At 35.1% G+C, this 17,814-nt stretch overlaps 1 protein-coding gene across 1 annotated transcript in view; it reads right to left on the reverse strand.

Annotated features, from left to right (window-relative positions):
* LOC101895435 (homeotic protein labial) overlaps nt 1-17,814 on the reverse strand; it is a 70,039-nt gene continuing 52,225 nt past the window's right edge. Inside the window, exons 2-3 of the mRNA XM_059128642.1 lie at nt 5,266-5,618; nt 1-3,040 (exon numbers count right to left, since the gene is read on the reverse strand). Coding sequence (XP_058984625.1) covers nt 2,663-3,040; nt 5,266-5,618 — 731 coding nt within the window. The 3' untranslated portion in view covers nt 1-2,662. The remainder of the gene's footprint in view (nt 3,041-5,265; nt 5,619-17,814) is intronic.

Consider the following 17,814-nt stretch of genomic DNA (forward strand, 5'->3'; position numbering starts at 1 on the left):
TTTATTTTTAAACAATAATCTTTATTCCAATTTTTGTGTGGAGAAATTTACAATTGATAATATTTTCATACTAATTATCAATAAGGACTAGTTTTTGTAATCGTTTGTTTGTGTTTTTTTCTATTTTTTTTCTTCTTTATAACTTCTAAAATATTTATTTTGTGCTATTTTAAAAATATGTATACGTACGTTGTTGTTGTCGTATTTAAATAAAAACGCTTAAATACTATTGATGGTGTAACGAGAAAATTGGCTTAATTTATGATTTGTTTTCAATATTTTTCAATTAATGTGAGAATTTGTGTTATTATATTTTTCATGTGTTTATCTTAATTATTAAGTATATACAAATATTAAATATTTATAAATAAAACAAAAAATAAAATAATGAAAGTTAATACAAACGAAAGGTATGATTTACATGTTTATATTAAATTGTGAAATAAGAACTTAACACATTGGCTGAAAAGTTTATGGGGTAAAGAAAATTTGTAGTGAAAAAAATCTTGTTATGTCAAAAACAAATTTTGTAATATAGGAAAAAATGACTTCAGAATTTGGTCCATCAAAATTTATTCAATTTCAAAAATCATTCTCCAAAACATATTCTTAGGTTATTATAATCCATAACTCAAAGGTTATTATACAGGGTGAGATAAAAAACGCCATAATTTTTACATGTTTTTTAAATTTTATTGAATGAAAGCACAAAATGTCGGAAAGATCATTAAATTTTAGAATACGTTTAGATTTGTTTGAATGGTCATCTTTGGCACGAATTATGACCTTCATACACCCAATGAAACCGTCACTGCGGTATTTTGGCCCATTCCCGGCGTAGCGCACTTTGGTATTTTTTAGTGCCAACCTTGCTTTCCAAACTACTCCAGACACAAAAGTCCAACGGATTGGTATCCGGAGATTTTGGTGGCCATTGTGCGCTGGATGGCGCGTGCTGAGTGCGATGGTGCTGAGTGCTGTTGGAATGGCCAAGGTCTGCGGTCAAAATGTTTGCGTGCCCAAGGCGTTAATACACCCTCCAGAATATTTTCGCGATAATATTCGGAATTTATTATGAGGCCACGGTCGATTGATACGAGCGGAGGGCGACCATCGGCTGTTATGGCGGCCCACACCATCACCATGGCCGTCGCTTGAGTTCTGGTGGCCAACCGAAGCTGCACATTTTCAGCTGACAAACTTCTGGACAACGAATGTTTTCTCATCGGAGAAAACCAAATTTGACAGTTCTTCACTGTCGGCCAAGCGAAGCAACTCTTTAGCTCTTTTGAGTCTATTTTCTTTCTGTTGCTGTGTATATTCTTGTATTTTTTTAATTTCAATGGCTTTACCCTGAGCTCATTTTTCAATATTTGCCGAATGAAATATTGCGATATGTTCAGCTCACGAGCCATTTTTTCGGCCACAGCGACGCGGGTTTCGATCAAGTCGCTTCTTAACTTTTCGAACCATTTCTGCCGATGTTGCTGTTTTCTTCCGTCCACTTCCTTCACGTCGGGCTACCCTACCAGTGTCACGGTAACGAGCGATGGTACGAGACACAAATTCTCTTCTAAATGCTGGAGTGCTCTAACGATAGTCACTTGTGGTTTTCCAACCAAATGTAAAGAAATCACACTGTAACGCTTGAATACTATCACGAATATTTTTTTTCTGGAAAACCAAAATGCTTTTGTACGCTTGTAAATAATATAATGAGCTTTCACTGGAATAATTCTAAAAGCTGTCGGACGAGTGGTTTAGAAATGACAGCAGTTTGAAGTTGATTACAGTTTTTTTTATCTCATCCTGTAAATTAAAAGTCAACACAAATAAGACCCTGAACCTTTAAATATTTTTCTTAAATTTGAAATATATTGAGTGTGGACATGTATTCTACAATTTTTTTATTTTTTCCCTGCCAATATTTGATTTTTAGTTACGTTTTTTAAAATAGTATTTGGAATTGTTTCAGATCGAAAAAATCGTTCATAAAAGTAGGTCACCAATGAACATAAGATTTATAAAGAGTATGACTATTATTATTTCCTAAATAAGAAATCTTGGTAAGCCATGAAAATTTCAGCCATGTGTTATTGTTATAGATATGTCAAAAAAATATATATTCCAAGAAAATTAAAAAATATACAATTTAAGTATTATATTTGTTTCCAATATTTTCTTAATTATTATCAGATATTTATAAATATGCAGTATAAGGAGAACCCTGAGTTGTTGTTTTGTTGTTAGACATGATTATTTTAATTATTATTGTTACTATTAGTAAAATGTTAAATTAATTTATTTTTGTTTCATATTTTGCACTAATACACAATTCTATAATAAAGTCTTAAGAATAATAATTGTTGTCCTCTATATACAAAATTTGATATTTGCTGTTTTGTGTGTGGGTTTATTTGATTATAGGTTAAACAAATACTTGTTAGTCCAATTTATTTAATTCTTTTTTGTAGTGCTATTTTATTTTTGTTTTTTTATTTATATCACAGCCAAATGAGCAAAACAAAATCAATGCAGAAATGTTTATTTTGTTTTTTTTTTCTCTCTTCAAACAAAAAAACACAACAAATAATTTTTAACATTTGTCATTTGGCAAGGTATGGCATATGGGATTCATTCCCCTTCCATCAGGCATTTCCGTTTACATCGATTCTCTACTATTGTCACTGTTATGTTGCATTGCTAGTTGACATTCGGTTAATGGAACACTGTTATTACCAGCCGCTGTTATGGGTGGATTATTTTTCATGTTATTAACATTGCTGCCAGTACATTTACTGTTCATGTTATTGTTGCTGTTGTTAACGTTAATATTACTTTTAGCTGAATTGATAATACTATTCGGTGTGGAGCAGGCTGAATTCGGTGCATTGTTGTTGTTGTTGTTGCCGCTGTTATTAGCAGGTGGCGAAGTGGTGGTAGTCGACACAGTGTGCTGAGCCATAATATCGGCTGGTATTAGACCCTCCTTGACACGTTTCTTTTGTTTCATGCGACGATTTTGAAACCAGATTTTAACCTGAAATTAGAAAGAAAATGTTAATTTTTTTACTCAAGTTTAAAAATATGCCTCAAAATATTCTTCAAAAATTCCACATTTAAAGATCTGATAACCCTTAAAAAATATTCTCAAATATCCGTGTTCTAAGATAACATAATTTTTGAAAAAAAAAAACATTTTTCAAAGTGCGAATTTAAAACTCTGATAGTCCTTGAAAAAATATTCCTCAAAATTCTCTTTTTAAACTCTGAGAATACTTGAGCAAATATTTCTTAAAAATCCAGGCTTCCCAAAGATGTTTCGAAATATTTTTAAAAATCCGCTTTTTAAGATCTAGTAATCCTTGAAAAAATATGTTTCAAATACGGGTTTAAATCTCTGATAATCCTCATAAAATATGCCTCAAAAAATCGGTCTGCAATAATCCACGTTCAAAACTCTGATAGTCCTTGAAATATGTTCTTCGAAACTCTACGTCTTAAGCTCTGATCATCCACATTTATAGTTCTTATTAGTCCTATTTTTTTTTTCCAAATTCTCATTTAAAGCTCTTATATTAGTAGTGAAGTACGATAAGGCTGCGTTTTTGGAAATTTGTACAAAAGGGGTACGAAAAGTACTAAAATGTACTAATAATATTTGCTTTTGTCAAATGGAATGAGCTAGAATTCTAAAATTTGGAATTCTAAAATGGCACTAAACTTCTCAACCGCTGCCATTTGGTATTATGAAAAGGGATAGAGTTAAATAGAGTATTAGGCTCGCTGGACATACGGAGGTTGTTTGGTAAATTGGTATTATAATTGCAAGAAAAGTTCTGAATAGTACTAAAGGGTGAGATGAAAAAACTATAACCAATTTCAGACTTCTGTCATTTCTAAGCCATTCGTCCGACAGCTGTTAAAATTTTTCCAGTGACAGCTCATTATGTTGTTTACAATCGTACAAAACCATTTTTTGAGAAAATTTTCAAGAAAATAAGTTATTCGTGATAGAATTCAAGCGTGACAGTGTGATTTCTTTATATTTGGCTGGAAACCACAAGTAGCTTTCGTTAGAGCACTCCAGCATTTAAATGTGAATAAATCTTTTGTGTTTCGTACCATCGTTCGTTACCGTCATACTGGTAGCGTAGCCCGACGTCAAGGAAGTGGGCGGAAGAAAACAGCAAAACCAGCAGAAATGGAAAGAAGCGACTTGATTGAAACCCGCGTCGCAGTGGCCGAAAAAAACAGCTCACGGTAAAGCCATTGAAATTCCAAAAAATGCAAGAACTTACACCGCAAAAGAAAGAAAATAGACTCAAAAGAGCTAAAGAACCGAAAGTGGTGAACTGCCGAATTTGGTTTTCTCCAATGAGAAAACATTCGTTGTCCAGCAGTTTGTAAACAAACAAAATGATTGTGTGTCAGCTAAAAATGTGCACTTCGGTTGGTCACCAGAACTCAAGCGCGGCCAGGGTGATAGTCGCTCGCTGCTCGTATTAGTCGACTGTGGTATCAGAATAAATGCCGAATATTATCGCGAAAATATTCTGGAGGGTGTATTAAAGTCTTGGGCACGAAAACATTTTGGCCGAAGACCTTGGACATTCCAACAGGACTCAGCACCATCGCACTCAGCACGCGCCACCCAAGAATGGTTAAAAAATTAGGTTCCTCGCTTCATTTCCAGCGCACAATGGCCACCAACATCTCCGCATACCAATCCGTTGGACTTTTGTATCTGGAGTATTTTGGAAAGGAAGGTTGGCACTAAAAAATACCGAATTGTCGATCACCTCAAGCAAGCGTTTCGCCGGGAATGGACCTGAATACCGCAGAGCAACATTCGGGCAGCGTGTGACGGTTTCATTGGCCCTTTGAAGGCCATAATTCGTGCCAAAGGTGACCAATTCGAACAAATCTAAATTTATTCTAAAATTTGATGCTATTTTCGACATTTTTTGCTTTAATTTAATAAAATTTCAAAAAAAAAAAAAAAAATAAATTATGGCGTTTGACTTTGTTGCAGATTTTTATCTCACCATGTATAAATCATTTAAAATACTAAAAATTAAAATACTTTACAAATGACTCTAACATTACATGTATGCTATATAGATATATACTGCAGCTTTGATAAACTAGGTCACCGGTGGCCAGTTTTTGGTCAATTTTAGATAAAGGATTTAAGAAACCCCAAATTCCTGAGGATTTCGCATTTTAACCAAACAATATTCCCTGCCTCCTACTTTAACTTACCTGAGTTTCGTTCAACTGCAGCGTATTGGCAATTTCAATGCGTCGCGCCCTCGTCAGATAACGATTAAAATGAAATTCTTTTTCCAGTTCGGTTAGCTGTTTGTTGGTGAAATTCGTACGGCCAGAATTATTGGTGGCCGCAAGGCTACAGGCCATACCCAAACTATTTGGACTATGATTACCGCTCAGAAGCACGGCAGGCGATTGGGGGCCAGCCATTTGATGTGGTGACAATACAAGTCCAGCTGGACCGGCATTGCCACCAGCCGCTGCTGCATTGCGGCACATTGCATCCAGTGCCGACTGGCTATTCAGGTGATGATAATCATGCAAAGTGGCAGGTAGTTTTGGTGCTGCAAGAAAACGAAGGAGAAGAAATGATAATTAGACAAGTTTGTTTGTTGGATGAGTCAAGTGATGTTTAATTTTTTTTTTTTTGGGAAAAAATACAAACAGATTTTGTTGTTTTTGTGTGGTTAACCCTATTGTTAGAATCTCAATGCCCCGAAAACCAAAATTGTGGTTTTACAGATTATGAGTGATTTTGTCAGTGATGATCGCTGTCAAAGTTAATCAGCGTGAGATTTTCTGTTGTTGTTGTTGTTGGTCTTGTGGTTTGTTCGGTTGGCTGGGTTTCCTTTGAGACATTTATACCCAAAACAAAAAGCACATGCCGTACTCAAAAATCCCAAAAATGTTTAAGATGTTACGTTCAGGTTCAGGTTAGGGACCCTAATTCATTTCTACCTCCAAGAACACACAGCCACATACAACACAACGGGATATTTTTGTGTTGCTTATGAGTATTGAATGATTTTGAAATTTTTTTTTGGTTTGGTTTCTTTTTTTGGCACACAGGTACATTTCATGTGTCTAGTTTTGGCATGAGTTGGCATATATTTGTTATTGTTGTTTTGCTTCCTTCTATCCAGAGGGTGACATGCACCCCATGGCTAAAATCTAATGATTATTAAAATCCATAATTTCTGTGGTCAATAGTGGTGGGTTACAGGTAGGCAATGGATATTCCTATGTGACGTGCAATTGACTTGACTTTTTGATTTTTACAATGATGTTGTGGGTTTTACTTGAACGAAAGAAAAGGCTTTAATGAGATTAACCAGAGTTTGTTTTGGAAATATTTAATTTAATAAGAAATTAATTCTTCTTTGCTTCGTTTTTCTTTAGTGGGCGTTTGCTTCTTGAAGACCTCCTGTGACCAAGCTAACAGAGGAAAATCCTGGCAGGATATAGTTTTCGTAGAAAGGAAGAGATTTTATTTGTCATGGTTAACCAAAGGATTTTTTTTGGAAAATGATCATGTTTGGTACGAAAGAAGCTAGGGGTACTGACATAACCCAAGGATAACCTTACAAGGAAGTGGAAAGTTTTGCATCCTACCCAACACCATGGATGAGAAAACACAAAACTATTTATGAAACCTACTCTATAATAACCCCGAATAAAAAAAAACCATAAAAAAACTCTACAACAAGAGAAAAATTTCCCCCGACAATTTGGTAGAATTCGGACATACGTCGGACAAAACTTCCGACTTTGAGCAGACGTGTCGGGCGTCCGACATTTGGTGGGTTGGGTATGTTCGTAGTGTGTCATTTTTGTTGAGATCAAAAGCCTTCAGCACTCATACCAAAACAAATGCTATGTTGGAGCATGCATGAGGTAGCGGCACGAAATCACCCAGCTAATTCGGAATGGGACTCTGAACCAGTTTTCGATTCTGATGAGGATGCCTAAAATCCGAAAAGTTTTGTCGGAAAAAAATTCCAAAGGAATATTGAAATTTTGTGATGCATTACTTTGGAATTTACGAAATAATAATTGGGAAATTTATTTTCTGAACTATGGATGCTTTTTTTGAAAAAATCTGAATATTTCTAATTGGAAAAAATCGGATAAATATAACAAAATTAAAACAAAACGATATATAATTTTTTAAAGGTAGAAATATTCACACTTGATTTTGACATGGTAGGAATATACCACAGTGCAAAACATAAACTAATTCCAGACTCCTAAAAGTTCGTATGAAAATATTTGAACCATATTAGTACCTTTATTCGCTTTTTTTGCCTGTATCCTCCAAAATTTGCTCATTCACCCAATTAGACCCGATTTCAAAGGAAGACTGTTCTCAGTGGCTAGGAAATCAATCTTTCCGGGAAAAAGCTAAACCAACTTTGTTTTAATTTTCAAATACTGTTCGAAATCTGGACTTTGATCTTAAATTCCTCAATTTAAGCTTTCGATCAAATTGTACACATCTAAATATTTTATTAACACAACATCTGGTGTGAAGATTGGATATATCGGTCCACTCCTTCTAGTACCTCCACCACAAAGGATTCAACCTTTTCAATAACAAAACCACAAAAGGTACAAATTTTGATTAACAGTTATTTGCATAAAATTGAAAATGAATTTTCGATTTTCTTCAAATTTTTAGTTGTATTAGACGATGTGGTATGGTATCTGGTCCACTACAGGGCGAGATAAAAATTGCAACAATCACAAACGCCATATTTTTAACTTTTTTTTTTAAATTTTATTGAATGAAAGCTAAAAATTTTGGAAAACCATTAAATTTTCGAATAAGTTTGGATTTGTTCGAATTGGTCACCTATGGCACGAATTATGGCCTGGAAACGGCCAATAAAACCGTCACACGCTGCCCGAATGTTGCTCTGCGGTATTTGGTCCACTCCCGGCGAAGCACTTGGTTGACGTGATCGACACTTTGATCATTTTTAGTGCCAACATTGCTTTCCAAAATACTCCAGACACAATAGTCCAACGGATTAGTATCTGGAGATTTTGGTGGCCATTGTGCGCTGGAAATCAAGCGAGGAACCTCATTTTGTAACCATTCTTGGGTGGCGCGTGCTGAGTGCGATGGTGCTGAGTCCTGTTGGAATGTCCAAGGTCTTCGGCCAAAATGTTTGCGTGCCCAAGGCTTAAATACACCCTCCAGAATATTTTTTCGATAATATTTGGCATTTATTATGATGCCACGGTTGATTAATACGAGAGCGACAGTCCACACCATCACCATGGCCTGCTCTTGAGTTCTCGTTGCCAACCGAAGTTACACATTTTCAGCTGACCTCTTTGGCAAGTAAACACGATCATTTCGTTTGTTTACAATCTGCTACACAACGTATATTTTCTCATCGGAGAACACCAAAATCGGCAGTTCACCACTTTCGGCCAAGCGAAGCAACTCTTTAGATCTTTTGAGTCTATTTTCTTTCTGTTGCTGTGTGAGTTCTTGCACTTTTTGAAATTTCAATGGCTTTACCCCGAGCTCATTTTTCAATATTTGCCGAATGGAATGTTGCGCTATGTTCAGCTCACTAGCCATTTTTCGGCCAGTGCGACGCGGGTTTTGATCAAGTCGCTTCTTTACTTTTTGAACCATTTCTGCTGATGTTGCTGTTTTCTTCCGCCCACTTCCTTGACGTCGGGCTACGCTACCAGTATCACGGTAATAAGCGATGGTACGAGTCTCAAAAGATTTATTTTCATTTAAATGCTGGAGTGCTCTAACGATAGCCACTTGTGGTTTTCCAGCCAAATATAAAGAAATCACACTATCACGCTTGAATTCCATCACGATTAACTTTTTTTTGGAAAATTCTCACCAAAATGCTTTTGTGCGCTTTTAAACTATATAATGATCTGTCACTGGAATAATTTTAACAGCTGTGGGACTAGTGGTTTAGAAATGACAGCAGTCTGAAATTGGTTGCAGTTTTTTCATCTCACCCTGTATACCCTCTGTAGCCATATGGTTTAGGGTTTAAAAAAAAACTCTCTAAAATTTTCAACACAACTATTTCCCTCTCTTTCGCAGAAAAAATTACCAACATTGCCAGAAATGCAATTATTTCGGGGGCACAACCGACAAAACCTGAAATTTTCAAGAGGTTACGTCGAAGAAAAAAACTTAATTTAAATAGCACAATATTGAGTAATGAAACAAATACTTTTCTTAGCCTTAGGGATAGTTTATACATCATGTTAGTGTCATATGTAAAGTAACGTTTGTTATATTATACATTTAGGCGCTTTTCATATTTTTTAAACTACAAATAAGAGTTTATGTATTAATTTGTATTAATTTCAGTTAATATATTCAAAGTATACACATAGTACAATGCAATTTTGTATAGTGCGTTTAAAGTTATTTTACATATGACTTTTTGCTGTAGATTTTTTCTTCTCCTCCATAGGGCCTGAGGCATTTCTCTAATACTCTTAAAACTAAATATCGTCTTTAAGCGTTTGTTGTCATTTTCCACATAACGAAGCAGACCACCTATTTGAATACGATTTTTTATATGCTAGATATCTTTGCATATTCTAAATATACAAGCAGAATAGGTATGAATGTCTGTATACCCACATCATATGTTTGTATCCTCTATGTCTTTATTAATAACTAAATATAAATGTTGCCCAAAAACAGAAACATTTCTATGCTCCATGTTTTTTTTTGTTTTGTTTAGGTTTTTTCTCTGATGTTTTTTTTTTTTTTTTTTTGACTGGCTTTTGATTGATCATTTCAAATGATTTTTGACTTATTTATGAGACGTAGACGAGTCATGTGTATGTTTGTCTCTCTATGTTTATTGACCACATGGTTATGTGGGTATGTGTGTCTGTTTTCAACATTTTTGATTATCTCTTTTTTCGTTGACTCTCCAGTTTTACGGTTTTATGGCACATTTGATTTCTAACGCTTATAAATTTTATTTAATAATATTGGAAACACTTGACATTTAATATGGCGTTATATGATTTGTTGCCTAGGACAAACCGAACCAAAAATTTATATATGACCAGCCTCATAGGCATTTGTTTTGGGTATAAATTTGCTGGTGTGTGTGTGTGTGCGTGTGTGTTAGTGTGTCATATAAATCATAAAAAGCAATTTTATTTACAACAGTAGCAGCAATTCAATGTTTTATCTCTTCAGGTTGTTTATTAATTTTTATCTGTCCACCATACTGAATGTTGAAAATCACGTTTGGTAGTACAATTCGTTGTTATTATGGCCTAATTATGGATTAGCGGAATTAGTGGCAGATTGGTACAGCTGAGGGGAAGGGGGTGGGTGCAAAGGAAAAATGTTCTCAAAGAGTATTGCTTCAATATTAAAATTAAATAGCAATCCTATCGGATTCTCTCTACGACGGAGGTGCAAATTCAAATAGATCTCCTCTAAAGGAAAAATGTGGTAAGACAGTTATTTCAATTATGTAAGTTATAGCCTTATATAACCTTTGTAGACATGAGGCTAAATAAATAAAAACTTTGGTTCGAAATTGGACTTTATATTAAAAAAAAGAAAAAAATAATTTCATGAAGTATGAAGAGATACGCGAATCAATCCCAATATTTTAATAATAAAATATATTTACCCAAATTAGATGAATTTCGAAGGTAATTTCCAATTTGGCAGTAATTTTTTCTAATTTAGGATATCCAACATATATCAAGGACCGACGCAATATCTCCTTCTAGTAAAAAACTTAACTTTTGAAAATTTGTACAGAGCATAGAGAGCTCCCTACTAATTTGGTCCAATTCAGTAAAAACTTCCATTACCAAATAATGGGTTTCCTAACCAATTTTAGGCAGTTACTACTACTTACAAAAAACTTACTAGCCCATTATTTTTATTAGGGCATGACATCTAAAATATATAGTTGTTCTTGAGTCTTGAATTTCGACAAATAAATAGAAACAAATAAAAAAAAAACAGAAAGTACTGCAGGACCGAACTTTGAATATCCTCCACCATTTGGAAAAATATGAAAATTTTCAAAAAATCAGATATTCAAATAGGAAACTTGAAACAATTCTTGTGAATAATGTTGTTAAAATCATGAAAATACCAAATATGGGGAGGTACAGTTGTATGTTGTATTTCCTGTCATAGACTGTAGTAAGCATTTGGAACTTCAATTACGAAATTTGATACAAATCCTGTTATTAACGTCGCTGAAATCATAAAAATACCGAATATAGGTAGGTACCATTACATGGGGGGTACACGAATACATGGAACTATGAGCAATTTTCTGTCATATGACGTACTTCAGACTACTGTTATTTCTAAGCCACCCGTCCGACAGCTGTTAAAATTAGACAGACGTGATATTGTAATTTCTTTATATCTGGCTGGGAAACCACAAGTGGCTATCGTTAGAGCACTCCAGCATTTAAATATGAATAAATATTTTATGTCTCGTACCATCGCTTGTACCCGATATACTGGTAGCGTAGCCCGGCGTCAAGGAAGTGGGCGGAAGAAATTAGCAACATCAGCAGAAATGGTTCGAAAAGTAAAGAATAGACTTTATCGAAACCCGCGTCGCAGTATATATATCGCAATAATCCGTTCGACAAATATTAAAAAATTAACTCGGGGTAAAGCCATTCAAATTCCAAAAAGTGCAAGAACTTACACCACAACAGAAAGAAAATAAACTCAAAATAGCTAAAGAGTTGCCTTGCTTGGCCGAAAATGGTAAACTGCCGAATTTGGTTTTATCCGATGAGAAAACATTCGTTGTCCAGCAGTTTGTAAACAAACAAAATAATCTTTTTTACTTGCCAAAGAGATCAGCTGAAAATGTGCACCTTCGCATGGCCACCATAACTCAAGCGCCGGTTATGGTGATGGTATGGGCCGCCATAACAGCCGATGGTTGCTCTCCGCTCGTATTAGTATTATCGTATTATTATTACGTGGCATCAGAATAAATGCCGAATATTATGGTGGGTGTATTTAAACCTTGGGCACGCAAACATTTTGGCCGCAGACCTTGGACATTCCAACAGGACTCAGCAAAATCGCACTCAGCACGCGCCACCCAAGAATGGTTACAAAATGAGGTTCGTCGCTTCATTTCCAGCGCACAATGGCCACCAAAATATCCGAATACCAACCCGTTGGACTATTGTGTTTGGAGTATTTTGGAATGCAAGGTTGGCACTAAAAAATACCAAAGTGTCGATCACCTCAAGCAAGCGTTTCGCCGGGAATGGGCCAAAATACCGCAGAGCAACATTCGTGCAGCGTGTGACGGTTTCATTGGCTCAGGCTCTTGAACTTACAACCTTCGTTTTATAGTTGGACCCGCATACCATGTGCCGACGATACTCATTACTTGGCAATGAGGAAAATAAGTTCGTTCTTCGGATATTCGTTTATGATATCGAAGAAAATTGCAAAACTATTAGATTCTTGCAGGTTTTGGAAAAAAGCATATGTATAATGCAAAAAGTAGTTTGAAGAAAGTTTAATAGGTTATTCCAAATTTAGCTGAGAATGATTGCCCCCCCCCCCTCTTACTTACATTGTATTTCCATGAAGTGTAGCAATAGAAATATCTAACCATCTGTTATCTATAAATGTAAATACACTACTCTGAGAATAATTAATATTGAAATTTCGATGACAGCTCTAATTAAGAATAGTTCATAGTGTTGACATAGTTAATCATTGTCCACAACAACATACTGGAACTGAACAACACCAACTCTCAACATTCCAGTTTGAAGTGCAACATTTATAAAAAATTGTATCTTTCAACACATTGTATTTCATTTCTTCCTTTCCTCCCTGCCTCCCATCCTCCTGTCCAACGTATTTTTTATGCAGGCGCCAGTAGCCCATTCTCAGGCGAACAGATGCTCTACAAACAAATCGTAGAGGCATAACACAACATTGTTGTTGAGCTCTTGTTAAATAATGCTTGTTGCGGCCGATTAAATAATTGCAATTGAGCTGTAATCAGTTGACTTCTCAGGGAATTTTTGTTTAGTGTTCTTTTTCGTTTTCTTTTTCAATTGATAAAGTAAATAAACACTTAAGCGACAAGATAGTCATTTGGTGGTGGTGATGTTGATGACAATGATGTTGATGGTGACAATTAGTTGAAAATTAATATTTATATCGATGATAGTGTTGTGGCGATGATGATAAGAAGTCCCTAGTAAGCAGTTGTCTACGAAATGTAATCGAAAAAGAATGCGGGGGGATTTTATGAAAATATTAGCCTTTAATACAAGAATATCTACCAACTTAAAATAACATAAATGTACTTATCTCGACTTGCGGTGTTTTGCAAATGAACCAAAGATAAGTTCATACACAGAACTAAATGTGTTGTGTTTTTTTTTTCATAATTAAAATAATAATAATAATAAAATTTGTATAGCCTCCAACATGGTATGGAGGGTATACATTTTTGACCGCGAAATATACATTTTTGACCACACAAAGTATATATATATTCTTGATCGGCATAAAATTCTATGTCGATTTAGCCCTGTCCGTCCGTCTGTGGAAATCACTCTAGCTTCCGAAGGAAATTAAGTAGATTGACAAAATTTTACTCAAATGTGTATTATGTCTGCAGGACTTTTGGTATTGAAAATGGGTGATCTAGGTCCACGTTTTGGTATAGCTCCCATATAATGTTACCTCCCTTTTTTCGGTATTTTGGTGGTTTAAGCGACATTATTCACCGGAAATGTTACAAATTTGGTATTTGAAGTTCGCAATTGTACTACAGCCTAAGACAGAAAATTGTCTGTGCAGGTCCACGTCTTCGTATAGCCCCCATATAACGGTACCTCCCGATATTCGGTATTTTGATTATTCACCGGAATTGTATCAAATTTGGTATTTGAAGTTTGTAATGGATACCACAGCCTATGAAAGAAAATTGTCTGTGCAGGTCCAAATTTTGCTATAGCCCCCATATAATAGCACCTCCCTATATTGATGATTTTAGCTACATTATTCTCCGATTTTTTTTCAAGTTTCGCATTTGAAAATTGTAATGGCTTATGACGAAAGTTGCCTATGCAGGCCCACGTCATCGTATAGACCCTATTTTATTTTTATGATTTTAACAGAATTTTTAACGTATTTTATTTTTTTGAAAATGACCAAAATCGTTCAAAATGGTGAAGGGTATTCAAGCATCAGCCCGGCCGAACTTACAGCTTTTTAACTTATTTTTGATTGTTTTTTCAGTTTTCAGACACTGTTTAGTGTTGCGCTTATGCATGTATTTACAAAAAAAAAATCGTTCCAAAAATTTTCTGAACAACCTGCCTTACCCCCTTGTAAACATTACCATCGTTCTCCACTAATAAACAAACGTTGTTTTTATAAAAACAACAATAAAGGGATAAAGCCTGACCATTTTGCAACAACAAAAAATTTATTTAATTTAGATCTGTTACTCTCAAATCTTATTAAAAATAATTAGTTTCAGAATTTAGCCAATTACATTTGTAATAAACAATTTATACAAATATTACAGCATATGTCCACACGAAACGAATACCAACTGGACAGGGAAATTGGATTTAGTTACAATAACAAAAACATACTGCATGAAAATCATAATAAATTAACAATGAAAAATCAGTCACACTTGTTCACTTTCCCTTAAATAATGTTGTCATCGCCGACAACGAAGGGGTTATTAGCAAAAAGGGAGTTAGTCAGTCCGTCACCCTTTTCTTCAATTCATCTTTTCAATATTTAACTTGATTTTATGATGCTGGACAACACAAATGACGGACATGGAACACACAAAATCCATAATCCCTGAAAGATAGTGAGTGGATGAGCGAGCATACTGACCATACGGTACGCAGGCTCGCTGTGAGTGACATGCTGGTCTGTCAATGGACTGGCTGGTTGGTTGGCTGACTGGCTGGCCGACCGGCTGACCATTGGGTTTGTGTGAATGAGTGACAGCTAGTATAATTTTTTGATGTGAATTAGCTTCATCTGTTTTTTGGGCTCATTAGCAAAAGTCAACACATTTTGGAGCCATGCCATGGATTTTAAGAGGCAACAAATGATTGAAGATACATTGAAATCTTTTCTGTTGGAAGCGAGGGGGTGAGGGCTGATTTATATGGTATAATAGAATAGCATTTCACATTTTTCATGGCTATGATTTGAAGGTATTTTGTGTTGTTGCTCGAGTTAGAAGGGGAGGAGGGCGAAACGAAGCTTGAATCGAAAACCTCCAATACAATGACTTGACGAAAACATGGACTAATCCATTTATACTGTCATTTTTATTACTTTTCAAAAGTTTTGTGAGCTGTCATTTGAATTTTCTACCCATGAATGTGTGCTTTGAATTGAGCCATATTCACATGGACGTAAACGCACACACTCACTGTGACTTTTTGTTGGCCTTTTAGGAAGCCAAGTGCATCCAGAATGACTTTGGATTATTTGATATTGAATTTAATCAAAATCTTGGGATTTAATTCTTCAGTTGAAATCATGCTCACACACACTCAAATACTCCATACCACATTCATACTATTGTGAATTGAATTCATTTATGAAATGCATTGATTATGATGGCTCCCCGCAGTTTATTAGTCACGATTTGTTATAATAACATTATAAGAAACCCGCGCTCTCTCTTGCTCCAAGACAGACACATGTACATCTATATGTCTGCATAAAACAATTTTTCTCAGCGCATCAAGTTCATTATTTGGTTAAATTCTTGTGAGCTGGCGTCGTCGACGAGGCTTAAGAAAAATTATTTCATTGAACTCCCCTCCAGAAAGGTTAAGCAGCAACAAGTGTTCTCAACTCCTTGGGGATTTTTTATATTTGGGATTTCAATATTAATCTTGTTATTCGCTTGAATTTTTTTTTTAAACCCCAACAATGCTTCGAATTACTTCTCCCTCCCCTGACCCCCTTTTCTTCTTTACTCTGCTCTTATTTCTTTTGTTGTTCTTTCTATTGTTCCTCTAGACATGACTTGTTAGTTAATCCTTTTTCTTTTGTCAACCAATGGCCTGACGTTAAATGTGGCGCCTTCCTTATCAACAGTGTTCTTTATTTTTACATCACAGGCCTAGCCTTGTAGTTATTTGTCTTTTCTATGTCAGATGCAATCTATTCGAACAGGAAGTAAATATTTTTGGAGTTAGATTTTATAACACCTTTTTGTGGTTAGAAGGAATGGTTGTATGTTTGCTTAAAAAAATACCGTCATTTGAAATGTAAACGCTTGTCTTTTGTAAGGTTTATCTTTTCCAAAGACAAATATTGTCAAGGTGAAGAAAAATTTGAGACAGGGAATTTTTTTTTCGATTAAGGAAGGTTGGATTGAATTTAAGGCATATGGAAAATTCAGGATAATCCACCACGTATCTTTCAATTTTTTTAACACTCTACAACACAAAAAATATTTACAAAAAATATCCAGCTGATTATGAAAGCAGGGCTAAATATAAAAGACACTTGTATCGACCTTTTGAAAGTTTACATAGCAAACTTACCTAAATAGAGGGGCAGGTCCAACCTCCCCTTGTCCAAGAGTAAGAGTTTACTCTAAGAGTGAAAATGAGTGGAAACCAGTAAAAAAAGCAGCTAAGTTCGACTGGGCCGAACTTTTAATACCCTCCACTATTTTGAAGGAACTTGAAAAAATGTTCAAAAAATTCAGTCGAAAAATACCACTCAAAGGAAAACCGTTATACGGGGGGTATACGAATACATGGTCCTGCATGTATATTTTTTGTCAAAGGCTGTAGTACCCATTACGAACTTTAAATACGAAATTTAAAACAATTCTGGTAAAAAGTGAGACTAAAATAAAAATGAGGCCAAATAGCGAATATCGGGGGTAACGTTGAATGTTGGCTTTACGACATCGTGCACCATTATAGACAATTCAGCGGGTAAAGTACTCACAACAAAATGCTTGTATGAATTTTCAGATAATTCCATTGAAAAATTAGTCTAAATTATCAAAAAACCGAATATCGGGTGGTACCGTTATATAGGGAATATACGATTTCGTGGACGTTATATGTGGCCTATATGAAGACGTGGACATACAATTTTCCGCCATAGCTTGTAGTACCGTAGACAGAGGGTAAAGTACTCAGAAGGAAATCCTTATCCGGATTTTCAGACAGTTTCATTGAAAAATGAAGCTAAATTAATCAAAATACAGGATATCGGGTCGTACCATTATATGGGGAATATATGATTTCGTGGACGTTATATGTGTTGAAGTTATATGTGGCTTATATGTAGACGTGAACCTACATAGACAATTTTTCGCTATAGGTTGTAGTACCCATTACGAGTTTTACATACGAAATTTGAAACAATTCCGGTGAATATTGCCCCTAAAATCATCAAAATACCGAATATTGGGAGGTACCGTATATGGGGGTCATACGAAGATTTGGACCTGCGATTTTTGTTATAGGCTGTTGTACCTGCTACTAACTTTAAATACGAAATTTGAAATAATTTCGGTAAAATATATCCCTAAAATCATCAAAAAAAAAAAAAAAACAGTAAAGAAAGTCCTAAAGTCGGGCGGAACCGATTTTATGATACCCTACACCACTTTGCTAATTTAGTTGAGCTCCACTTAATAATTAAAAGTTTTTATGGGAGAATTCAATCATACACGCTATGATTATAATTATAATTTAAAG

The sequence above is a fragment of the Musca domestica genome, unplaced genomic scaffold (assembly GCF_030504385.1).
Source record: "Musca domestica strain aabys unplaced genomic scaffold, Musca_domestica.polishedcontigs.V.1.1 56, whole genome shotgun sequence".
In the NCBI taxonomy this organism is placed as follows: Eukaryota; Metazoa; Arthropoda; class Insecta; order Diptera; family Muscidae; genus Musca; species Musca domestica.